Genomic DNA, 26,174 nt, shown 5'->3' with positions numbered 1-26,174 from the left:
TTTTTTAGGGGAGTGTTCGAGTTAGTAGGGGTGAAAATGGCGGAGGCCGGACGGTGGGGCCCCAGTGGAAACCAAAGTGGGGGCCTTGTGTGTGGAGCTCGGGAAAGGCAGACACAGGGGCTGGGGCAGGCTTTGGGAAGAAGGGTGTGGTTAGCAGATCCCGGCCTTGGACAGAAGGCTGCCACAGCCCCTTCGACGTGGGCCAGGAGAGTGAGTCTGTAGGTGTGTAAGAAGGAAGCTGCATTAACCCATGGGTGTGGGGAGAGAGAACAGCAAAATCTTGTAGGCTACTTAAGAAACAAAAAGCCTACAGGACACTGGGTATGCGGAGTGCAAATAACAGTGAGGACAGGGACAAGATTCCCCCTTGGAGAGGTGTCCAAGCCGGGAAGAGAAACAGAATCAAAATGAGATTTCAATGAACTCACTGAGGACAAAGTCACTGCGGGGTGTTGAGGGAGGCCATAGCACTGTCCTGGGACATACTGAGCAAGCTGTCTGTGTGCAGAGCCCCATGGCACTGTCCTGGGATGCACTGAGGATGCTCTCTGTACGCAAAGCCAGTGAGCTTTGAGTATGAGCAGAGGCTTCAAAAACACCTAACACACAAGTTGCTCAATGTGGCTTTTCTTTCTCTTCCCACAGACCATACCTTTGCCTCTGCAGTGCTGGTCTGTGGGACGGACCCATTCATTCATTATTTGTTCATTCATTCATTTGCAAGCCCTTGTGATAGGCTCTGAGTTCTGAGAGGGCAGCTGTGAGGGCAGAACTGCCTTATTAGATGTCCTGGCCTTTATCCCTTCTGTCCTCACAGATGCCACTCTCTCCTAGGTGTGGAGAGTCCTCCTGTAGATGTCACACCTGTCCCTCCCCCCCCCATTGAAAACCTCATTGCTCCTGCTCCTGAACTCTTGCTACCTTGTCAACCCTACCATCTGAGCCTCTGGGCTCCCCCTCTCAAGTCCATCCTCCAAGCCAGCCCAGGGTATCCCTGCACCTGGAGACTTCCCTGTCCCAGCCTGATAGGCAAAATGCTCTGCTCAGTCACATCATTCCACCTTTCACTCAGGAGGCCACAAAGCTGATTTAGTTCATAATTGAGGAAAAATAAAGACATTCAGTTATAGACTAGACAGAAGGAAGTAGGCACTGCTTGGTTAATGTATCACTGTGTCAATCATCCCTGCTCATAAGCGCCTATTGACCCCAGTCCTTAAACGTTCACTCAGTACATGCTTGGCAGAAATGGCTAGGTTACACCAGGCTTCCTCCATTTGCCATCTGCAGAGGCCAAAACAGAGCATCCAATCCCCTGAAACTAGTTATAGACAGTTGTGAGCCATCTGACTCGGATGCTGGGAATCAAACTAGGTTTTTGTACACTAAGTGGCTCTCTAGCTCCTAATCTCCACTCCATAGATAGGCAACCAAGGCTCGGAGTCCAGTAGATTCCCCCAGGTACCACAAGCTGGGGAGTTCCCAGCAGCTCCACTTCTGCGTACTCTCTGGGGGCTGGGCACCTGGCAGGGTCTGGAGGTCCACATTTTCTTTTGTCCCCAGAGTCACTCTGGAGACCAGCTGGGGCAAGCCAAGGCCAGCTAAGAGGCGGTGCTTGCCTGGCTCACTCATAGGCAGATTAGGGCCAGGGCTCAGCTGTGGTCTGTCTTCAGCCTCTGGGAACAGTGGGCAGAGGGGCTTGGTGGAGCAGGCGGAGGGTCAGAGGAACCCACCCACTTTAGAACTGCAGAAGACTAAGAAGAGTCAGTGGTTAGTTTTCTCTGAGTGGCCTGGGCAGTTGTGACCTTCTGCATGTCTTTCCTGCTGACAGTGTGTCCTTCCTGCTCTGTATCTGAGGGCAAGAACAGAACTTACCCAGAGCCTTTAATTCTGCCAAGAATCCTGAAGGGGACTGACCCAGACTCTCCTGAGTGGAGAGGGTGGAGACCCCAGGAGAGAGATCAGCCAACCTGGCTGTTTCTACCTTCTCTGTGCCCGGGCAGCCAGCTCCTAGCTTGAGGCTCTGCCTGCCCCTTCCTCAGCCCTATTGTGGGAGCACCTCACCTGCCCAACTTACCAAAGCCAGGTGGATGCCTGTCAGAATACAGCAGTGAGAAGAGCACCATTCCCCACCCCACCCCCACCCCCGCTCAGATGAGCTGTGCTTCTTACAGGGCAGCCCTGAATCACCAGCAGCTGCCTAGAGACGAACCGGCTGGCATCCGGCCACCACTATTTCAGATGTGGTAGATTCCCATCCACGCCTGTCTGTCCTCCAAGCCTGTGCTCTGACCACCAACAAACACCTGGACTTGAATTTGGCTCTGCTTTGGACAAATGCCTCAGATACAGTCCTGTAGATACCAGAAGGGGAAGCCGAGGCATCGAAGGCTTTGACCCATCTCAGTGCAGAGCAGGTAGAGAGGCTAGATCCTTTGGGTCTTATTCTCTGACTCACTTGCTCCCACAATCTCTGGGGAGATAAGATTCATGGGCACCCGGCCTATCTGAGTGCGCACTTCCTCATTCCAGGGGAGCCCTGTGTTTCTGTCCCTGGCTTGACAACGACCAGGCGCCTCAAGGGCTGGAGTTCCAGCCAGGTACCTTCTCCTTCTCCTTCTCCTTCTCCTTCCAACCCTCGTCTTGCCAAGGCCTCCAGTCCCTGAGTCTACCTTCCTTCCCTCTAGGGCCACACAAGACCTTTCTAAAAGTGACTTGATTATGGTCCAACCCTTCTGTTGCTTTTGGAATGAAAGCTAAACCCAGCCACCAAAGCTCTGTACTACTTGGCATCTACAGTCACACTCATCTTCCCTCGTGCACACAGTTGGCACTCCCAGACTACAAGACGCTGTCCCAGCCTGAACTGGTGTCACATTTGCTCCCCTACACCCTAAGCTCCCAGAGGCCAGGCCCTGCCCATGTCATTCACTACTGGATCCCTGACAGCCAGCCCTGTGCCTGGCTTGATGGCAAATGTCCAGATAAATTCTTGTCCTGGGTCTATGCAAACCCTGAGAAATAATTAACGTCACTCCACTGTAGACATCAGGAAACCAAGCCTCAAAGAGGGAAGTTTGGGAGCCCAGAAAAGCTCAGAGAGAGCTTGTTCCCTTTTCTTTACATCAAGCCACAGCAGGCCCTTCTCCAAGCCTTGATGCCAGGGCGGATCTCACAGAAGCATACAGGGCTGTCTCTGAGTCACAAAGCCTCAGATGGGAAGCCTTTACGGCCCCACCCACCTCCACCAGTTACCATAGGTGGGCCTGGAAGAGTGAAGGCACATGGCAATGGCTGAAAAAGTGTCTCTAGGCAGGATAGCCATCCACAGACCCTTCACCACACAATGACCTTACTATGTAGGGGGACAGGGGTGGGAGCAGGGGGCAGAGGACATGCTTTGCTTCCTGTAAGTTCATTCTCTGGAGACGAGGCCGCAAAGTCCATGGACATGCCAGAGCTTCATGTCTGACAGACACACTTCCCCAGAGGAGCCATTACTAAGAAGGGAAGTTTTGTGCATGGCCCTAAACTTGACTGGTTCAAGAGTGTTGAACCAGTTCAAGGTTCAATGTGTTTATTTTCATCATCTGATTCTCTGACATGGGCTAGATTTCTGGTACACTGATTTCATTTTTTTAATTAAATCTTTTCATTTATCATATATACCAACCACAATTTCCCCTCCCTCCTATCCTCCTGTTCCCTCCCCCACACCTCCCTTTTACCCCCTGCCCCCATCTATTCCTCCTCCTTCTCCAATTAGAAAGGTTAAGGCGTCCCATGAGAGTCAACAAAGAATGTCATATCAAGTTGAAGCACAATCAAGCTCTTCCTCCATGTATCAAGACTAAGCAAGGCATCCCACCATAGGGAATGGGTTCCAAAAAGCTAACTCATGCACTAGGGATAGTGTAGGTACACTGCACATTTTGTAACTGTCAGTTTGGTGTCCTGGATTTAGGCACCAAAAATGCAGGTAAATTGGTTGCAAAAGGTGAGTTTTGCAACTCTGGGGAAAGGTGTCCTGACTACCTGGGGAGTCAGGCAACACCTTGAGCTGCTTAGGACAGCTCTGATGGCTGAACTGGAGACAGTTCAACCCTGAAGGGCAAGGTATCCGGACACCTCCAGCTGCTCAGAACAACAGCTTTGCCCTGAAGATGTCCCAGACACCTGGAGCTGTTTAGCACAGCTACTGATAATCCAGAAGGAGGGTGAGGTATCCCGGACACCCCGAGCTGCTCAGAACAACAGCTCTGCCCTGAAGGTATCCTGGACACCTAGAGCTGTTTAACACAGCCCTGACAGCTGGAACTGCAAAGAAGCAGCTCAACTCTGGAAGGGAAATTTTTCTGACTTCTTGGGAGAGTCAGGCCTGGAACTGCTTCAGCAGGGAAGGGTATCCTGACTCTTCGGGAAAGTCAGGGTATACCTGGTGTGATGGGGGATGGTCTCCCCATGCAAGATATAGCAATCCTGCTCCCCTCCTGGAGAGCCTCTACAGCTGAGCTTTGCTCAGCCCCCACTTAAGGGAGCTTCCTAGCAGAGCTTTGCTTCTCTGGCCTAAGATGTTGCTTCTTTTGCTTCACTCTGCAAAAGGGGAAACCCCTACAGAAATACAGCAATCTCCTCCAGCTCCAGAGAAAATTGTTATTTATAATTCTCTCTGTCCACTGAGGGACGTCTTAGCAAAGATCTTCCGTTCAGCTCCTCCTTGCCCTGCTCTTTCAGCTCTCTCTCTCTCTTGTTTTGTCCACTGGGGGACGTCTCAGCAAGGATCTTCTCTACACCAGTGAATGAAGATCTTCTTCACACCCAAAAACCTCTTTTGAGGAAGAGATTTATTTGGGAAGGAGGAATACAGGAGAGTAGCTGCCTCTACCAGGTTGGAGAAAACAGCCTTTTTTTTTTTTTAACTGACTAGTCAGGGTGGTTTACACAGGAAGTCTTGGGGGTGGAATCAACCCCTGGCCCAGGGTTCTACTATCCTGCTCTGTGATTGGTTGGTTAGGGGCAGAGATAGCTTTGATCTGACTGAACCAAACTGTGTTTCTTTCTTTCTGCCCTGATCTGAGCCATCTTTCCCTAGTTCTGGGCTCCAGGGTCAGGGTGGGTTTCTTTGGCCAGCCCCTTGTCCCTACAGATAGGCCCTGGTCCCTCTGCTAGGGGCCCCACAAATAGACCAAGCTACACAACTGTCACCCACATGCAGAGGGCCTAGGTCAGTCCCATGCAGGCTCCCTGGAGACTGCGAACTCACATTATCTCAGGTTAGCTATCTTTGTGAGTTTCCCCATCATGATCTTGACTACCCCTCTTGCTCATATAATCCCTCCTCCCTCTCTTCAGCTGGACTCCTGGAACTTGGCCCAGTGCTTGGCTGTGGATCTCTGCATCTGTTTCCATCAGTTGCTAGATGAAGGTTCTGTGATGACAATTAGGGTAGTCATCAATCTGATTACAGGAGAAGGCCAATTCAGGCATCCTCTCCACTATTGCTAGGAGTCTTAGCTGGGGTCATCCTTGTGGATTTCTGGGAATTTCTCTGGCACCAGGTTTGTCCCTAACCCCATAATGGCCCCCTATATCAAGACATCTCTTTCATTGCTCTCCCTCTCCATCCCTCCCCCAATTCAACCATCCTGATCCCTCATGTTCCCATCCCTCATCCCCTTCCCTCTACCTGCCCCCAACCCGCCCCTAGTTTACCCAGGAGATCTCATCTATTTCCCCTTCCCAGGATACATGTGTCCCTCTTAGGGTCCTCTTTGTTACCTAGCTTCTCTGGGGCTGTGGATTGTAGCCTGGTTATCCTTTGCTTTATATCTACTATCCACTTATGAGTGAATACATAACATGTTTTACTTTCTGAGTCTGAGTTACCTCACTCAGGATGATTTTTTTTTTTCTAGTTCCATCCATTTAACTGAAAATTTCATGATGTCATTGTTTTTTACTGGTGAGTTATACTCCATTGTGTAAATGTACCACATTTTCTTTATCCATTCTTTGGTTGAGGGGCATCTATGTTGTTTCCAGGTTCTGGCTATTATGAATAATGCCGCTATGAACAGAACTGAGCAAGTGTCCTTGTGGTATGATTGAGCATCCTTTGGGTATATGCTCAGGAGTGGTATCACCGGGTCTTGAAGTAGATTGATTCCTAATTTTCTAAGAAACCACCATACTGATTTCCAAAGTGGCTGTACAAATTGCACTCCCACCAACAGTGAAGGAGTGTTCCCCTTATTCCACATCCTCTCCAACATAGGCTGTCATTAGTGTTTTTTATCTTGGCCATTCTGACAGGTATAAGATGGTATCTCAGAGTCGTTTTGATTTGCACTTCCCTGATAGCTAAGAATGTTGAACAATTCTTTAAGTGTATCTTGGCCATTTGAGATTCTTCTGTTAGAATTCTCTCTTTAAATTTGTACCTCATTTTTTAATTGGATTATTTTGTATTTTGATGTGTAGCTCCTTGAGTTTGTTATATATTTTAGAAATCAGCCCTCTGTCAGATGTGGGGTTGGTAAAGACCTTTTCCCATTCTGTAGGCTGCCATTTTGACTTATTGACCATGTCCTGTGCTTTACAGAAACTTTTCAGTTTCAGGAGGTCCCCATTTATTAATTGTCAATCTCAGTGTCTGTGCTACTGGTGTTATATTCAGGAAGTTGTCTCCTGTGCCAATGCTTTCTAGGCTACTTCTCACTTTCTCTTCTATCAGGTTCAGTGTAACTGGATTTATGTTGAGGTTTTTGATCCACTTGGACTTGAGTTTTGTGCAGGATGATAGATATGGATCTATTTGTAATCTTCTATGTGCTGCCCTCCGTTATGCCAGCACCATTTGTTGAAGATTGTATATTTTTTCTTTTTTCCATTGTATATTTTTGGCTTCTTTGTCAAAAATGAGGTGTCCATAGGTATGTGGCTTTATGTCAGGGTCTTCAACTTGATTCCATTGGTCCACATGTCGGTTTTTATGTCAATACCAAACTGTTTTTATTATTATAGCTTTATAGTAGAGCTTGAAGTCAAGGATGATGATACCTCCATAAGTTCTTTTACTGTACAGGATTGTTTTTGCTATCCTGGGTTTTTTGTTTTTCCATATGAAGTTGAGTATTATTTTTTTGAGGTCTCTGAAAAATTATGTTAGGATTTTGGTAGGGATTGCATTGACTCTGTTGATTGCTTTTATTAAGATTGCCATTTTTACTATGTTAATCCTACCTATCCAAGAACATGGGAGATCTTTCCATTTTCTGATATCTTCTTTAATTTCTTTCTTCAAAGACTTAAAGTCTTTGCCATACAGGTCTTTCACTTGTTTGGTTAGAGTTACCCCAAGATATTTTATATTATTTGTGGCTATTGTAAAGTTTGTTGTTTCTCTGATGTCTTTCTCATCCCATTTATTTGTATATAGGAGGGCTACTGATTTTTTTTAGTTAATCTTGTATCTCACCACATTATTGGAGGTGTTTATCATCTGTAGGAGTTCCCTGGTAGAATTTTTGGTGTCACTTATGTATACTATCATATCATCTGCAAATAGCAAAAGTTTGACTTCTTCCTTTCTAATTTGTATCTCCTTGACCTCCTTTTGTTGTCTTACTATTTTATCTAGAACTTCAAGTACTATATTGAATAGATATGGAGAGAGTGGATAGCCTTGTCTTGTTCCTGACTTTAGTGGAATCACTGAGTTTCTCCACATTTAATTTGATGTTGGCTATTGGCTTACTGTATATTGCTTTTATTATGTTTAGGTATGTTCCTTGTACCCCTGAGCTCTCCAAGACCTTTATCATGAAGGAGTGTTTGATTTTGTCAAAGGCTTTTTCAGCATCTAATGAGATGATCATGTGGGTTGTTTTTATTTTCAGTTTGTTTATATGGTGGATTACATTGACAGATTTTTGTGTGTTGAACCATTTCTGCATCTCTGGGATGAAGCCTAGTTGATCATGGTGGATGTTTTTTTTTCTGTGTTCTTGGATTCAGTTTTCCAGAATTTTATTGAGTATTTTTGCATCAATGTTCATGAGGGAGATTGGTCTGTAATTCTCTTTCTTTGTTGCATCTTTGTGTGGTCTGGGTATCAGGGTAACTGTAGGCTCATAAAAAGAGTTTGGCAATGTTCCTTCTGTTTCTATTGTGTAGAACAATTTGAGGAGTATTGGTATTGGCTCTTCTTTGAAATTCTGGTAGAATTCTGCACTGAAACCATCTGACCCTGTTTTTTGGGTTTTTTTTTTTTTTTTTTTTTTTTTTTTTTTTTTTTTTTTTTGGTGTAGCTAGAGTTTTCCTGCCTTGCCCACAGTCAGGACAAAACTCTCTCACCCACCAGTCCCACAGCCGCTCAGACCCAACTAAGTAAACACAGAGACTTATATTGCTTACAAACTGTATGGCCCTGGCAGGCTTCTTGCTAACTGTTCTTATATCTTAAATTAACCCATTTCTATAAATCTATACCTTGCCACATGGCTCATGGCTTACTGGTATCTTCACATGCAGCTTGTCATGGTGGTGGCTGGCAGTGACTCCTTCTGCCTTCCTGTTCTTTCTTTTCTCCTCTCTGTTAGTCCCACCTATACTTCCTGCCTAACCACTGGCCAATCAGTGTTTTATTTATTGACCAATCAGAGCAACACATTTGCCATACAGAACATCCCACAGCATTTTGGTTTGGTTTGGTTTGGTTTGGTTTGGTTTGGTTTGGTTTGGTTTGGTTTGGTTGAGAGACTTTTAGTGACTGCTTCTATTTCCTTAGGGGTCATTGGTCTTGATTTAACTTTAGTACATGTTACCTATCCAGAAAAATATCCATTTCTTTTAGATTTTCCAATTTTCTAGAGTACAAGTTTTTGAAGTATGACCTAATGATTCTCTGGATTTCCTTAGTGTCTGTTGTTATGTCCCCTTTTTCATTTCTGATGTTGTTAATTTGTATATTCTCTCTCTGCCTTTTGGTTAGTTTGGATAAGGGTTTGTCTATCTCATTGATTTTCTCAAAGAACCAACTCTTTGTTTCATTGATTCTTTGTATTGTTCTCTTTGTTTCTATTTATTTCCTGTCGATTGATGCAGGTAGTACTTGTGCCTCTAGGGCTGCTGATGTTGCAGGGCAGAGTGGGTCTTGTAGGTTACCAAGTCCAGTGGGTGGCGGTGGTGGTGGAGCGACCTGCCTGCAGGTCTCTTACCTGCTGGTCCGCTGCTGGGAGGGGGGCATGGGCTAGAGATTGGGGCAGTTTAGCTGGGAGAACAGTTGCTCACCTCTCAGTTTCATCATTTCTTAACTACTCTTCTCCACATATTAAAAGACAGTGGCTGCCTTGTATAGGACATCTCTGCCCTGATGTCAGCTGTCTGGAGGTTGGGTAGACTCCGCATGAGCTATGGTGCCTCTGACGTGCTGGTTGGTGACACTTGACAGTCGGGGTCCACTTTCCCGTCTATAAAGTAACGACAGCACTGCCTTTGAGAGTAAAGAGGCAGGCCCTTAGCATCCCGGCATGCGGCAGACTTGAGAACAAAGGTGTTTCTTTGCCTTGTCATCCATCCCTTCCTCTTTTCTGTCTGTATTTTATCTTCTTTCCCGTTTTCTCCACGTCAGTTCAGATACTATCAACCCACCCACCGAAAGTGCACACACCACTGGTTCCTTCTAGACTCTCTTCACGGAAGAGGGTGGCCACTGTCCTAGCCAATTTTGGAGTACTTATCTTCCCCACAAGGGAACCCTGTTCCCTTCAGTTATCACCTCCCAATTCCCGCAGCTCATTTCTGAATCCTCTAACACAAGGGAAGTCCCCTGTCTCTGTAGATTTCCTGATCCTGGACATTTTGTGCCTTGCTTCTTTCATTTACCATGATGCCTTCAAAAGTCCATTTTTCCTGTGTCTGGTCTTCCTCTATCCATTCTTTTTATCTTTGTTTTCCTTCTTCCTTCCTTCCTTCCTCCCTCCCTCCCTCCCTTCCTTCCTTCTAAGCCCTGTTCCCTTTCACCAGGAAAGGTTGGAGTGTGGTGGGCTCAGAGAGGCTCATGGGCCTTTGGACACAGACAGTCCTCCATGAAGACCCAGTATAAGGCCGTGTCTGGGACCTAGCTGACCCAGACCCTACCCTCTTCTTCTCGTGCCCCAGGCGGCCTCAGATACCTAGGTGCTGCAGAGCTGCTCTGTGAGCAGACAGCCATGGCTTCATCTTCCTTCTCTGGAGAGAGTGTGGAAGCCCCTCCTAACCTCAGAGGAAGTCAGGGAAGGAGAACAGAAAGAGGAGTGGGGACCCCTGTCACAGCCTCAAAAGTCCAGAGGATCAACCATGGCCCCAGAAGGGTCACCCACCGGAAACAGTGCATCTGGGCATGGTGCATTTGAAGCCAGATGGAGGTCGAACCCGCTTCACCTTCTTCCTGAGACTAGGCCGCTCCTCTGGTTTCTCTCCAAGGCAGGTCAGCATGTGCTACCTTTCTAGGGACCGAGAGGAGGCAAAAGGGCCACTGCATTGTTACCTTTTCACATTTAAGACAAAAGATTTTACTCAGCTGAGCAGGCAAGGAAAAAAAACCCAAAGGCCCTTTCCCTGTGGGACCCAGCTCCAGGGCAGCATGAAGCTTGGGGGCACAGAGGAAGTGCCCCACGCCCTGGGACCTGATGATCTGGGCTAAACCAGCCAGTGTGTCCTGTCTAGAAGTTGCATGCCTTCCCAGCCCCACAGAAGACATCCCAGGAGGAAGCAGATGGGAAAAGCTTTTCTTCAGAGTGTCAGGCTCCATATCTAAAATTATAACAGAGAAGGAGAAGATCCTATTGCCTGTGCCTTTGGAGCACTGTGTCTATGTTAGGATGCACAAATACTTAGCACTATGCTGGAATTTCCTCCCCACTCAGCACAGTGTTGCCCTGCACAGCTTCTTAATCCAGGAATGACAGGCTATGTATGTCATACAGATGAGGCTATGCAAGACCAGGACAGCTCAGAGTATGTACATACGCCATATGACGCCTGCACAGTAGTCTATATCCTAACAATGAGTTTCTCAGATTGTGTCAATTGCTAAATAACACACGGCTGTGCTCGGTCTGCCGTCATAGCTCAAAGGCAGCCATGAACAACAAATAAATGCATGAAGGAGGCAGCGTCCCAGTAAAGTGTTGTTTATGAACACTAAAATGTCAGTTGCATAACATTTTCATGGGTCATGAAGTGCTACTTTACATTTTTATAGCCTTTTTTATTAGAACAAGCAGTAGGTAAGATTGGACCCATGGACTATAATTTACCAATGCTGGTATAGGGGTAAGACGTGAATACTAACCCCCAGCTACACACTCTGTGACTTTAGGCATATGCTTTGCCCTCTCTGAGCCCCAGTTTGCCCATCTGAAAAATGGGAATTAAAATCACCTTCCTAAAGCAGTTGGGATGAGAGTTGTCACCAGTTCACACACAGTGCCTGGCACACTGTGCTAGCACCTGCAGGCAGTAGATTTGATTCCCCTGTGACCTTTCTGCACATAAGAGAAGCTGAAAAGTTTGGGGCTTCGGTGGATTTGTCTCAGGCCACTGATGAGTTACTCAAGTGGGCTCCTGAGCCTTCATCTGAAAGCTGGGAACTTGGATTAGTCACAGGGGACTCTTCCAACAATAACTACATAAAAATGCTTCACAAGGGAGTGAAATTATGCCCACAACCCCAACTGTGATGTGTCAAGAATCTCAGGCAGCGACAATGAAGAATCCGGTTTTCATACTAATGAATCACTTAGCGTGTAGAGGGAGTGCAGCAAAATTTGTTCTTGTCATGATTAGCTACAAGTGCCAGCGCAGGGCCAGGTGAGGGCATCGGCTGGGCACAAGGCGGCTCTGCAGCAAGATCTCTGGAAGAGGCTGCCTGGCTTCCGGTGCCTCTGCCTCTTCTGTAGGAGGGTCTGTGACTGTGACCCTGAGAAGGTCACATCCTTCTCTGAGACTCAATTTCCTCACCTTTAAAAGAGCAGGTTCTGCCCCCCCCCACCCCCGGCAGAAACAGCAGGGAGCCCCAGGGGCCTTGGCCTTGGGGTGACACTGGTATTTATGTAACACAGAAGCTGTTTATAGCAGAGCGTTGGGAGCCAGGACAGGATAACATTGCAGGGTGTCTACATCTGAGAACCCCCTCACTGGTGGTGGGGGTGGGGGTGGGCGTGTCCTCCCTGCCTAGAGAAAAGGAGTGAATGGGGGCCTGTAATGAGCACTGGAGTAGCAAATATTGCCACATAACCACCAGTAGGTCTTCTTGTCCTGATGTGACCCATGCCAAAGCCGCAGGGCACAGGGCAAACCGCATTACAGCCCACATAAGATGCAGTCCTGTGTTGGAAGACCACCCACTCACCATCATCACCCACTGGCTGGCATTCCAGATGGGTGGCAGGGAAGTCCCTGACTATATTAGTTCCAGTTTGTCCCAGATGAAGGGCAAAAACAGGCCAGAGACAAGTCCACCCAGGTCCTGCCAGGCAGGCTGATGAATTTCTTGGGGTCACAGGAGCATGTGCAATTCAGACAGCTGTATCCCTGAAAAGCATACCCCAGCTTGAGTGAGAGCACTGAGACTCTAATCCACTGCAGCTTTTGGTATAACTTGCAAGTGGCTGCAACCCAAGGGTCTCCTTTTCCAAAGTGATTGTTCACTGTTGTATAAGCTCAGGGGAAAAGTTCCTAGCAAGTTTTATGACCTTCTGAGCCACCCTTCTCCTCTTGGAGGGAATGTTCATCTTTGTCCAAATAGAATCTACAGCTGAAAGTCAGAGAATCCTCATTCTTAGTGCCATGGACTCCGGAAGTGGCAACCCTGCACAGCCTTCTTCTCCATGTCCAGGTGTGGTCCCCAAATCACAGTGGGAAGATGAGTCTTTTTGCACTGCCCTGTGAAGACTAGCCTCTAAGCAGCTCTCTCTCTCTCTCTCTCTCTCTCTCTCTCTCTCTCTCTCTCTCTCTCTCTCTCTCTCTCTCTCTCTCTCTCTTTCTCTCTCCTTCACTCTCTCCCCCTTCCCCCCCTCTCTCATGGCTGCTGATGCTTGCTCTGATTCTCACTTTGGCAAGCTCACTCCCAATCCCTATCTTTGAAGCTGACTCTCAGGGGGCGGCCAGCTGACCTGGGCATCACTTACTTTCTCTACAACTGCCTCCATCTGAAAAGTGGACTGACGGTGTCAGCACTTCCCGCTGGGTGTCAGCACATGCCTAGGTACCCCCTGGGATAAGAGTCTTCCTCTCCTTCTGCACAGGGAGCAGACAGACCACGATTTCACAGATGAAGGAAAACCTTAAGTGTCCAGTGTCAGACAGCTCTGTCACGTCCATCTGTGACCCCAGTGACTCTGGACGATGAAGGCAGTCACTACAGGACTCACCCCACCTCCAGCCTCTGGGGTAAGTTCCCCAGGCTGTCTGGGCCCTTCTAGATCAGTCCTGTGACACCTCTAAGCAGGTACAAGTGGAATGTTGAGCCTGGGTAACAGCTGGCCAGCTGCTAAGCTCTTCTGGGCATGTCAAGAATCAGTCCTATTCACAGGCTCTGGTGTCTGTTTGATGTTGTGAGCAACTCCATGACGAATATCCTCAAACAGAGAACACCCAGTTTCCTTTCAGACTTTTCCTAGAAACTGAGTTTCTAGAAACAGAGTTCTGGGCTAGAGGGAAGGGATATTTTAGGCAGTTTGTTCCACTTTCTTTGTCTTCAGGACAGGCTATATGGGCCTCCCTGACACTAGCCACATCTGAGGGTATCACTTCCTCAAGGCCACATCTGCAATAGGATCCTGGAAATGTCCTATTACTGTGTGGCCAGCTGACCAGAGCAGAGCGTAAAGACCAAACAAGAAGAAAGACCACTGGCCTATAAAGATGGCCGTGGGAACAGGGGAAGGAGAAAGAATTCTCTGAGGGAACTGAGGAAGAGCCATGTAAAGGAAAACCTCTGTCCTAACTTCAAGGCTGACGCCATTGAGACACTGGAGAGCAAATTAAGGCCCAGAACAAAGCTGGGCCCAGGCTTCACAGCCCCAGAGCTGAGTAACACGAGGGACTTCACCAAGCTTTAGTTCCCCGTTGATGGAGCAGGCATGCTGTAGCTGGAGTTTTCCTGGTCCTGCCTGGCCCACAGTCAGGACAAATCTCTCTCACCCACCAGTCCCACAGCTGCTCAGACCCAACCAAGTAAACACACAGAGACTTAAATTGCTTACAAACTGTATGGCCATGGCAGACTTCTTGTTATCTAGTTCTTATATCTTAAATTAACCCATTTCTATTCATCTATAAGCTGCCACGTGGCTCGTGAATTCTCCTCTCTCCTTGTCCCGCCTATACTTCCTGCCTGGCTACTGGCCAATCAGTGTTTTATTTATTGACCAATCAGAGCAACACATTTGACATACAGACCATCCCACAGCAGCTTGCCGCTTTCCTGCCTCCTCGGGGTAAGATGATCCAAGCACGTGAACTTCCAGAGCTGCATCAGATACTCCGGGGTCTTTTTCATAAGCGGGGGTGGGGGGCAGTTCCAGATCTCCTTTATCTTAGATAAGCAATCCTGGGGCCAGTGGCATGGCTCCGTGAGTAAAGCCATGTCCCACCAAGGCAGATGACCTGATTTAATCCCCCGGATCCACATGGTACAGAGAGCTGACTCTTGCAAGTGTCCTCTGGTTTCCACATGTGCACCACGGCATACACATGTGCATGCTCTCTCATACACACACACGCACACACAAGCACACACACACACACACACACACACACACACACACTAACTTTTTAAGATCCAATTTCAGGAGAGGATTGTTTGAACAACTAGACAAGGTGAACAAAAGGCTAGGACTAGGGAGGCCTGAGTGAGACCCACATTCCAGAGAATGGAACCGTGTAGATCCTGGCCCCAGCTCTGCTTCATGCATCCCGAGGAGAGCATGGCATGCAGTGAGGTGCAGCTGGGCTCCCGGGGCTGCATCCTTTATTTGCTTTGAGTCCTTGGGTTCCAGGCCCTCATCTTCCAGATAATGTGACCAACACGTCCTCTTCCCCACCTGGGAGTTGAAAAGTGAAGGGAGGTCTTGGAGATTCTCACAGGCTTTTGCTCAGCAGTCCAACACCAGGGCGACAAAGAGACGGGGAAGGGCTGACGTGGAAGTGGGGCTCTCCATACCTTCGTCGTCCTTCAAGCACTGTCTCGTGCTATAGCACACCCAGCACCACCTGCTGCCTGTGTCACCTTAGGCAAGTGTCCCGACTTGTCTGGACCTTTGTGGTGCCTCTGTAAGGAAACCACAGTAATCCATCTCCAGCATTAGTGTGAGAAATGACTGAGTACACAAAATGCCCAGAGCAAGGCCTGGTGTGTGTAACTGCTCAGTAAGTGGTTCCCGTCTGCCCAGTACCCAAAGTTTGGATCTAGTGGTGTGATGTGCCTCCATCTCTGTACTCAACAGCTCCACGTCCTCGGCTAGACCTCCATCTCTAGATACCCAAGCAGGTACTCACCCAACAGGCCGCTGAGAGAGCCCCGGCCCAAACACCCAGCACAGACTCAATGAGTGTGGGATCATACACTTCACCTTTAGAGAGGACAGTTGTGAAAGCTGCCTAGACCCTCTTCCCTGCACCCTTCCAGTGGTGGGAAACTGTTTCTTGACAGGGGGAATATTAGTCAGCCTTCTCTCACTGACATAGAATAGCTGAGATAGCAACTTCACAAGAGAGGTTCTTCTTGGGTTCACTCACGTGTCTCAATGTGAGGTAAGCTGGCTGAGGCCGCCAGTCTATCAGAGAAGGTTGGAGAGCAAACAGTTCACCTCATCATGGCTGGGAGGCAGAGAGAAAGAGAGAGAGAGGAGGCAGCTGGGCTAAATTTCCCCTTCAAGAGCTTGCTACCAATGGCCAAACTTCCCTCCACTAAGCCCCTCCTTTCAAAGGCTCACTCCCCACCCCACCCCACCCCACTAGTATACCTGGCTGGCCATCAAGCCATGAACATTTGGGGGACAGTCAAGATGCAGACAACAGAGAGACAAGTCCCCCCCCTCCTCTGACACACTCACAGCCCCCACACAGAGTCCTGGGGAAGGGCCAGACTAGGCCACAGGGAACTATGCCAGTGAGCACCCCAGGAATGTTAAACAATTAACTAACCCCTCTGCTCCAGTGCCTTAGCAGCTCCCAGTGCCTGTAGATCATACCTCAGTCAGGACCATCCCACTGTGGCAAAGGATGCCATTGTATCCTCTGCATCCTCCTGGTTCTTTGTCTCCTCTGCATCTTCCTGCTTTTTCTCCAGCAGATTTTCCCCCTCTCCAGTCCTCAAAGCACAAGCCCCAGCTCATGCCGTTCCCTCAGCCCCATACCCCCAAACCTTTGGGGGTGCTGCTGCATTCCCATCTATTGTACCAGGCAAAAACCAATGTCACTCTCTCCTCACACCTCAGAGAAAGAAATGGCTATGACAGACCTGCTTCTCACTCCCAGGCACACACTCCCAGACTCTGGACATGCACGTGTGTGTGCATACCCAACCACACAGGAATGCACTCCTCTAAGCTCATGCCCTCTTGCTTTCTGCTCACTCCAAGGTCTGCACATTGTTCTCGCTCTATACCTCAGCTGTCAATCTGTGTGTGCTGTCGCTCATGTACTGGAGGTTGGTTACCCAGCCCAAACCATCTTCTTGTCTCTGGGGCTGTCTCTGGGTACCATTCTATCTCATGCATGCAGTCTGCCTCCCAGGGAGCAACATGTCCTCATAGGGAAGAGGTATGTTTGGAGTCAGACGGCATGGGTTCAAACTGACCTCTGCTGAGAATACTTGGGGCATCTCCACCTACCCGGAGCCTCAGTTTCATGGTCTGTGAAAACTCGCCCCTTGCCTTGTGGTACCTGCCACTGTGGTAGTGATGTAGAAGAGGGTGCAGCAGCCAGCGACAGACTCAGACAGTACTGCTTCTTGTCAATCATTTTCTGTGGGTTTTTAAAATCACATTAACTGTGTGTGTGTGTGTGTGTGTGTGTGTGTGTGTCTGTGTGTGTCTGTGTGTCTGCGTGTCTGTGTGTCTGTGTGTCTCTGTGTGTGTGTTTCTGTGTGTCTGTCTATGTGTTTGTGTCTGTGTCTGTGTCTGTGTGTGTGTGTGTGTGTGTCTCTGTGTGTGTGTTTCTGTGTGTCTGTCTATGTGTTTGTGTCTGTGTATCTGTGTGTGTGTGTGTGTGTGTGTGTGTGTGTGTGTGTGTGTACCATGGCACACATGTGGAAGTCAGAGGACAACCTGTGGGAATTAGTTCTCTCCTTCTACCATGTGAGTCCCAGGGATCAAACTCAAGTGCTGATCAAACAGAACACAGGAACCCTATTTCCGGTTCTTCCATCTTTACCCAAGGACAGAGCTATTGCTCAGATATCTGCTGAAATGGCAGCAGCAGCAGCACCCCTCCACACCCCACAAACACATATACCCACCTGTGTGCACGCACGTGCGCACACACACACACATGCACACACACGCACACACGCACACTCGTGCATACATACGCCTCACCTGCCACTCTCTGCTGGGGTTCCTGCTCACGAGGCTCTTGCAGACAAGCTGTGAGAGGTGACGTAGGCAGCGAGCAGGTGAGGACTCCAGAGTCAACCAGATGGGGCGTTCCAACACCTACCTGTCTAAACTGAGCAAGTCAGAAGACAGGTGAGTCACTGTCTATGTGAGATTGACTGAAACATTCATTTGTCGGTTCACACACATGAGCACCCACTCTGACGACAGACAAGGAATAGAAGATGAAAGAACAGGCCAGGGGAGATGGCTTGGAGAAATAAGGTGCTTGCTGCCAAGCTGACAATCTGAGTTTGATCCCTGGGTCCCATATCGTAGAAGGAGCAAACCAACTGATACAGATGTCCCCTGACTTCCACATAGGCAGTATGGCACATGCAACACACACACACACACACACACACACACACACACATACACACACACAAATAAATACATGTCATTTTTCAAATGTAAAAGAAAGGAAAATCCAGCACATGCTATTATGCCATTCTTAGCTTAGTCTGGGAGACAGAGAAGCAATCCAGCGGCTAGCTCAGGGAAACAAATGCAGAAACATGAGGGAGTCAATAACACCAGAACTCAGAGACAGCAAGGAGGTGACAGCTGGACAGCCTTGAAACAGGAGTAGAAACTGTCATCAAAGAGGAAATGATGGGCCAGGAACAGTGCTCAGCGGCCCTGCTTCCAGCCCCATCACCACGGAAGTGGAAAGGAAAGAAGGCCTGTCAAGTGTTAGGGAAAACATGCCGAGTTACAGGCACAGGAGGAGCCGGTCAGTGGCTCTGCCCGGCCATCTGCCCTGCAGGCAGCAGAGGGCGATGGAAGAGGCCTACGCTGGTGTCCTGGGATGTTGCTATTAGTATTATCACAGAGGGAAACCTGGGGCCTGCAGAAGAAGTGAGGGAGGCATCTCACGAAGGAGCCTTGATGCTGGGTTCTGACCACTGGTGCCGAATATATTCTAACGCCTTTGGGTTCTGACCACAGGTACTGAATATATTCTAACGCCCTCAGTTGAAAGACGCTGATTCAAATAACATTTATTTGGGAATATTCTTAGTCTGGACACTGGTAAGCACTAGTAGCAGAAATTCAGTGAAAAGCGGTGGATTTTGGGTGGTAACTGACTCACAGAACTGCGAGGTCAAGGGTAGCTTGAGCATGGCTAGAACCAATGTTGAAGGTCATCAGGAACTGGTCTTTCATCAGTTCTCAGCTCAGCTTCCCGCTGTCAACAGGCTTCATGCTCACCCTCTCCCCACGTGACCTGCAACACCCCCAAGCTCCTGTCTTACTGTCTTCTCGGACCCAACAGAGAAGTGGCTCCCCACCTGACTGCTGCAGAGAAAATTTCAGGATTATGTTTCACTGACTGAACTGGGTCTTGGTTCTGCTGCCTTGAAACCAATTGCCATGAAAAGGGAAGAAGCCAAAGCAAAGGGAAGAGGTCAGCTCCACCTCTTCCACATGGGCGGGGGCGGGGGGGGGGGGCGCGACCTCCAGAAAGAGCTAAAGTTTCCCGGAGGAGACAACGAGAAGGTGGAAGGCAGGTGTCACGATGACACCGGCCCCTCTCTGTTCTCTCTTGGAGCCCATTAACATCCTTTTGCTCCAAGTGTTGGGGCTCAAAGCAGAAATGGGCCATGGGGCTGTGAGAGGGGTTGAGAATGCAAAGCCCGCTAGTGTCTGCGAACAGAGGATCTAGTCTGCACAGTGTGGGAATCCCAGCATGGCTTGGTGTGGATGATGGCCTAGGCTGCTGGACTTCTCACAGTTACACATGTTTGTCAAAATGCTTGGAAAGCCTTATTTTAAAATAGAAGGTAGAAATCCACGTGACACATGGTAAGAGAATGAAGAAAAAGGGCAATTTAAAACAAAGCAAGAAAAGATGGGGGACATACAAACAGGGCAGAACAAATGTAAAATGTGAAGCAAGATGAGAGAAACAGAAAATGTTTCTCGCTGGCCAATAGGGTAAATTAACCATTAAAAAAAACATGAAGAGCCAGGCATGGCCTCACACACCTACAGTCCCAGCACTGGGGAGCTTGAGACCCAGGAGTGGATCCAAGGCCTGCCTGGGCTATGTGGTAAGACACTGTCTCAACAGAAGTGTGTGTGAAATGGCTCAACTGAGCCTGCTGTACAATCCCCAGAAGCCACATGTGGGGGTTTGAAGGAAAATGGCCCCCAAAGGGAGTGGCACTCTTAGAAGGTGTGGCCTTGTTGGAGGAAGTGTGTCCCTGTGGGGGTGGGCTATGCTCAAGCTACACCCGGTGAGACAGTCCATTTCTTGTTGCCTTCTGATCAGGATGTAGCCAGCACCATGTCTGCCTGCACACTGCCATACTCCCAACCATGATGATAATGGACTGAACCTCTGAAACTGTAAGCCACCCAATTAAATGTTTTCCTTTATAAGAGTTGCCATGGTCATGGTGTCTCTTCACAGCAACAGAGAACCTAACTAAGACACCATATAAAGGTGGAGGGAGAGAACTGACTCCAGGAAGTCGTCCTCTGACTGCCACGGCATTTGTACACCCCACACATCACACACACTACAGTAATAATAATAAGTACTTTTTAAAAGAAGGAAGGAAGCTGAGCAGCGCGGTGGTGGCACACACCTTTAATCCCAGCACTCGAGAGACAGAGCCAGGCAAATCTCTGTGAGTTCAAGGCCAGCCTGGTCTACAAAGTGAGTTCCAGGACAGGCTCCAAAGCTACACAGAGAAACCCTGTCTTGAAAAACCAAAAAAAAAAAAAAAAAAAAAAGATAAGAAGATGGTCAAATTTGACTTTTTAAAACAAATATTTTTATAATAAACAGATTTAACATATATGAAACAAAAATATTGATAGTATAAGGAAGAACATATATATCAGATACCATATACTAATACTAACAAAAAGAAATCTAGCTAGCTTTATTAATATCATATAAATAAACTGAGTGGAAGATATTATTAAAGATAAATATGACCATCATATTTTGATGAGAGTTAATCTCCCAGAAAGATAATTTTAAACTTAGATGTACCAAAGGGCCTCTCTTTAAAAACATGTAATGTTGTGAGAAATTAACAAATAATTATAATAGAATATAAAATGTATAATGTATTATCCACATTTAAAAATCAGCGTGTAATATTTTGTAAACACAATAGAAAGTGTAATAAACTGATAAGCACTTCTTCCCAACAAAGACAGAACACATTCCTCTCAAACATATGACTAGAGCTGGGTGTGGTGGCACACACCCTTAGTCCCAGAGGCAGAGGCAGGTGGATCTCTATGAGTTCAAGGCCAGCCAGCGCTATATAGCAAGATCCAGGCTAGCCAGGGCTACAGCTCATAGAGCATTCCTCTAACTATGACAAAATTAAATAACAGCAAAAGAAACCTTTACCAGCCTGCAAGCACATTCCTTAGTAGATTGTGGGATGAAGAGAAAAAAACCTTTAAGCTGGCCAACAGTGAAAAGATAATAAAGCATACAGTGTTCCTGAAGGCAGCCCTCAAAGAGAAATGCAGATGTAAACACTTAGAGCCTAAAACATGAGTTTGAGTTTAGGAACTAAATGTCCAATTAGAAATTTAGAAATTTAGAAAGTTAAGAAGATCAACACAATAAAGCAAATAACAACAGAGTAAACATGGGTAAAGCAAAAGACAAAGCCTTAATCAAAAGAAGAAGAGCAAACCCAAAAGTAGTTCTTTGGAGAATTCTGGCAAAACTTATCAAAACAAACAAGTCAATGGCTAAAGAATGGAGATGGATGTTTTCACAGATTTTGCTTAAATTAAGAACGATAATAACATTGGAATAATATGTCCACCAGATAATAACATGTCCACCAGAAGGGAAACAAGGACCAGGTGGAGAAACTCACACACAGATAGGTAGGAAAATCATTTGCTTAAAAAATGGGAATGGGAGGGGTCAGGAAGGAACATGGGAAAATAATATTGGATGTCATGTGACACACAAAAGTCAGTTCCAGATATGGGATATTTTGATGACCTTGAGATGTCAAGGATTTCATAAACAAACCCAGAAGGGGAAATAGATAAATGTGGCTATTAAAATTAAGGAAAACAGGGGCTAAGAGATTTGCTCAGTGGGTAAGAACTCTTGCTGTACCTCAGTTCAAATTCTCAGAACCCTTATTAAAAAGCCAGGCATGGTCACATGTGCTTATAACCCCAGCCTGGAGGGGAGGAGACAAGTGGGTCTCCAGAGCTTGCGAGTCAGCCAGCCAGCCTACCCAAAAGGTTGTACTTCAAGTTCAGTGAGAGACCTGTCTCAGGGTAACGAGGCAAGAGCAAAAATGTCAGCTGCAGAGAAAAACAATCATAAAACATAATAATACATCTACATAAAAAATGTAGACAGAGAAAAATAGAAATATTTGCTGAAGTGAATCAGGTGCTGGTGAGTTAGAGTTCTTAATTTAAACATTCTTTAAATCATGTATAGGCACTTTAAATAGAATCTGTTTGGATGATTGATGTATTTCATTCAAAAATATCTAATAACTGAACTGTGTAACAGAAAGACTTGCTGGAGGAGGGGTTTATTTGAGTTGTTTATTTGTGTCCTTTTTGTTCTCTATGTTTGGCATTTTACTGTGAACATGTAATGTTTTCCAAGCAGCATTTCTTGGGTAATTAATTACAAGGCTCCATAGAGGACAAAAGCTAGTTACCCTCGGCTTGAGGTTGCTTCTCTAGTAATTTCAGCAAGAAGTGCTTTCTCAGAACCCCTGGAATGTTCTTCCAAGGGCAGATACCTCCTTGCTAGCTTGGCCAAATATGTACATTGCTCACGTGGTAACAATAACCTCCAAAATGCCACAGGCATGACCTTGCTGTCCAGTTAGAGGTGCAGTGTGCTAGGAGAGAGAGACAGGGCCACCTGGGGGTTCCCAGCAGGAGCTCGGCCAGAGTGCCAAGCTTAGGAGGAGGCTGGGGACCAGCTGTGTCTTTGTTCACAGGGCCTTCCAAAGTCAGGCATCCACAGCCCCAGCCACCCTGTGACAGGCAGAAGCACGCAGGAAGTACAGCGTTCTTCCCTTCCCTCTGTTGGAAGGAGGAGCAGTGAGCCTGATTACCCCCACTGGATGGCAGCAAAACTTTGGTGTTTTCCCAGACTTCCCCAGCTCATGCCAGACAGACATGAAACGTCTCTGGGCTCCATTCCCAGTGCTGCAAGACTTTTAAAAAGATACAAACATAGCACACATTACCTGGGCCCCTCCTGCATAAGGCATTTGTTCAGGTGTGTTGTATAACAATGAGTTCTTACCAGAGTTGGAGAATGTAGCTATGAGTAGCTCCATAAGAGGTTCAGAGGATCAGAACTGACCATGCCAATGCAGCATGCAGAAGCAGAGCTGGGATTTGAAGGCAAGGCTCCTGAATGATCCTCCTTGCTGCTGCCCATGAACTGCTCTAGGCAGGGAAGAGAATCCCTGCCATCCCACACCTCTTATTCCAGGTCCAGGCTTAGTGAAAGTGCAGCAGAGAGGCTCATCCTTGGCCCCATGGGCTTGTCTCATTGACTACCTGCTCTACTAGCCTGCTTTCTGTTGCTGGGGGGCAGATATCTATAACCAAGAGCAACTTGGGGAGAAAATGGTTCATTTTAGCTTACAGGTGACAGTCCATCATGGTGGAAAGCCAAGGCAGGAACTAAAACAGGAGCTTGAAGCAGAAACCAAAAGAAGAAAGCTGCTAAATGGCTTGCTCACTCTGGCTTGCTCGGCTAGCTTCCTAACAAAGCCCATGCCCTCCTGCCTAGGGATGGTACCACCCACAGTGGGCTGCATCCTCTTACAGCAAACAGCAATCAAGGAAAACCCCCACCGACATGCTCACAGGCCAATCTGATGGAGGCATTCCCTCAGCTGAGGGTTCCCTTCCCATGTGTATGTCAAGCTGACACCACCCCAGCTCTAACCTATGCTTGTGTCTCTGCAGGAAACCAGCGCTGTCCTACACCACATGCTCCAATAACCTTCTAAGCTGCTGTAAGAGCCTATGGGGGCTTCATTTTCTCCAGCAACACCCAGAAGGCCCCTCGGAGGAGCAGTCAGGAGAGCCACTGTCGGAGAAGACAGAAAGGACACCATCACAGGAAAGAATGAGGGCATTGCCCTGTGAGGCTGTCTAGATCCTGCCCAGAACACCAAGATCCTGCCCATATTACCTGGATCTCCTTTCTGGAGCCCCTGTGGACCAAGCCCCCAGACCACTGAGGACAAAGTTCAGCCTGAGCCTGGGGACTCACAGAATACACAACCAGCTTCCCTGTGAGCAAACTCCAGACAGGTGCTTTGGCTTATTTATGCTGAATTCCTTGGTTTCAAAGCTCACATTGGTGCTGGCCCTGGGAGTCGTGAGCAGAGGCAGCGGACATAGATGTACACACATGCATGTATGGGTGTGCTTCTGTAGAAAACATGTACATCTGCTGAGCAGGGCAAAGGATGTTACTATAAAGCACTGGTCTCACTCCCTTATGGGATCTCATTATGAGCAGAAAAGAAGAGAAGGGAATAGGGGGGAAGGAAGAGGAAAGAAATTGCCCTCCACAAACACCTAACTGGGTGCTAAGTACTTTGCCTACATGGGCTCTCATAATTTATACATTATGTGCTTAGGATAAGCATTACTGTCCAAATGTTACAGAGATAGAAACTGAGAGTCAGAGAAGTGTGAAGTATACCTAAGGCCACTCAGCTAGAAAATGTGCCTGGGATAGAGGTACTCAGAAAGTACTTGGTGAGTGGGTGGATGTGTGAAAAAATGGATGGATGGATGGATGGATGGATGGATGGATGATGGGTGGATGGATGGATGGATGGATGGATGGATGGATGGATGGATGGATGGATGGATGAAAATCCAGGTTTATGTTCATGTTCTTAAAACTATACTACACTGTCACTCAGAAGAAAAGTCAAGATAGTTTCTCAACTCAGCTAACCCTCCTCTAGAAAATCATAGCCCTCCGGGAAGCCCTCCATGCTGAGATACAGCCACTGATGGTGCTTGTTATAAACAAGAAGTGGTGTGCAGTGGACTTGGAGGACAAGTGTGTCTATGGGTCCCAGGGAAGGACAGGTGAAAGTTGGGGAAATGCAAAGGGTGCAAATGTGTGGGTCAACCCAGCGCTGCCTTCTGCTGGCTACATGACCTGGGCATTCCGGGCTGCTCTTTACTCCTCTGTGCAAATAGACAAGCTCCCTTTCTGTAGTTAGAGAACTACTGAAGAGACTCAAGGAGGTGGAGAGGGTGAGAGCTCTTCTCAGTGGTGTTGCCCTTCCTTAACCTCAACCTCTCCTGATACCCATGCTTCCTTGGTTTCCAAGACCCTCTCCTATACCTCATCAAATCCACCCTTAACTTTTTAATCCCTCTTTGTGACTCATTATCCTCCACACAACCATCAGATATGGCTGCTCTCTAGGGCTCAGTGCTGAGACTTATCACTCTGGCCCTCCCTTTGGGACCTCATCTACATTTAGACACAAGACATAAGGATTTACTGATTTACAGCTGTAGGTAAGGCATCAGGCCATGCTTCACCTCCACCTGGATACTTCAAAGGTACCTTACCTTTAACACGTCCACAACCACACTCTCCAACGTCTCCCTCACCTGCTTCTCTAAAGTCCCACTTCTCAGGCAAAGAACACATCCTGAGCTTCAAAAGCTAAGGTCAGCCTCGGCCCCTCCTTTCGCCTTGCTTCTCATGGTGGACACTCTAGAGTCTTCGCCCCAACACATATCCACCATTCAACTGGTAATCTTCATCTTCCCTGGTTCACCTGCCCCAGCTGCTGAAGTCTCCAACAAGACAGCGGGACAAGCTGCTTAGATCTCTTTCCTGCACTCTCTGCCACCACCCTACCCTTCCCCCAGTCAGCTCTCCACACAACAGCCTTGACGGGCTGTGAAAATGCATGCCCTACTGTGTCACCTACAGGATAGAGCCTTCTTGAGGATGGCCCACTGGCCCGGCTTGGTCAGCTTCCATGTCCCTCCAGCTCCCCCTGCACCATCCTCCACCTCTCTCAATTCCTCCCCTATTTGCTTTACAGTTTTATTTAGATCTACTATTTCTAGCAACCAAGGCACACAGAGTGCTAGTTCCATGACCCGAAATGCTCTTTTGCCTTCTGGACACGTCAACATCATGAGAAACTCATCTAGAATATCGTTTCCTTGAGGGATTCTTCCTTGCCACACACTGTGGCACTTTCTTTAGAGGCTGTAGAGGTTATAATGCAGCAGTTGGCTGTGACTTCTTTTTTTTTTTTTTTTTTTTTTGGTTTTTCGAGACAGGGTTTCTCTGCATAGCTTTGCGCCTTTCCTGGAACTCACTTGGTAGCCCAGGCTGGCCTCGAACTCACAGAGATCCGCCTGGCTCTGCCTCCCGAGTGCTGGGATTAAAGGCGTGCGCCACCACCGCCCGGCTGGCTGTGGCTTCTTAGATACCATCTTACTCCCTACATATGAGTTCCTTCTGTTGATATTTTCCTGCTGGGCACCTGG

At 47.7% G+C, this 26,174-nt stretch overlaps 1 protein-coding gene across 3 annotated transcripts in view; it reads left to right on the top strand.

Annotated features, from left to right (window-relative positions):
• The window catches only part of Hrh2 (histamine receptor H2), a 51,267-nt gene extending 25,317 nt beyond the window's left edge, over nucleotides 1–25,950 (top strand). For 2 of the 3 annotated variants that reach the window (XM_028863782.2, XM_028863781.2), the window contains exon 3: nucleotides 23,595–25,950. In XM_028863782.2, coding sequence (XP_028719615.1) covers nucleotides 23,595–23,787 — 193 coding nt within the window. In that variant the 3' untranslated portion in view covers nucleotides 23,788–25,950. Of the gene's footprint in view, nucleotides 1–13,289; nucleotides 13,435–23,594 lie in introns of all 3 variants that reach the window. The other variant, XR_005091552.1, reaches the window with a different exon arrangement.
• The last annotated feature ends 224 nt before the right edge of the window (nucleotides 25,951–26,174 follow it).

Source organism: Peromyscus leucopus, chromosome 5 (assembly GCF_004664715.2).
Source record: "Peromyscus leucopus breed LL Stock chromosome 5, UCI_PerLeu_2.1, whole genome shotgun sequence".
In the NCBI taxonomy this organism is placed as follows: Eukaryota; Metazoa; Chordata; class Mammalia; order Rodentia; family Cricetidae; genus Peromyscus; species Peromyscus leucopus.
Note: the sequence above shows the minus strand (reverse complement) of the source record. Positions and strands in the feature narration are given on the sequence as shown.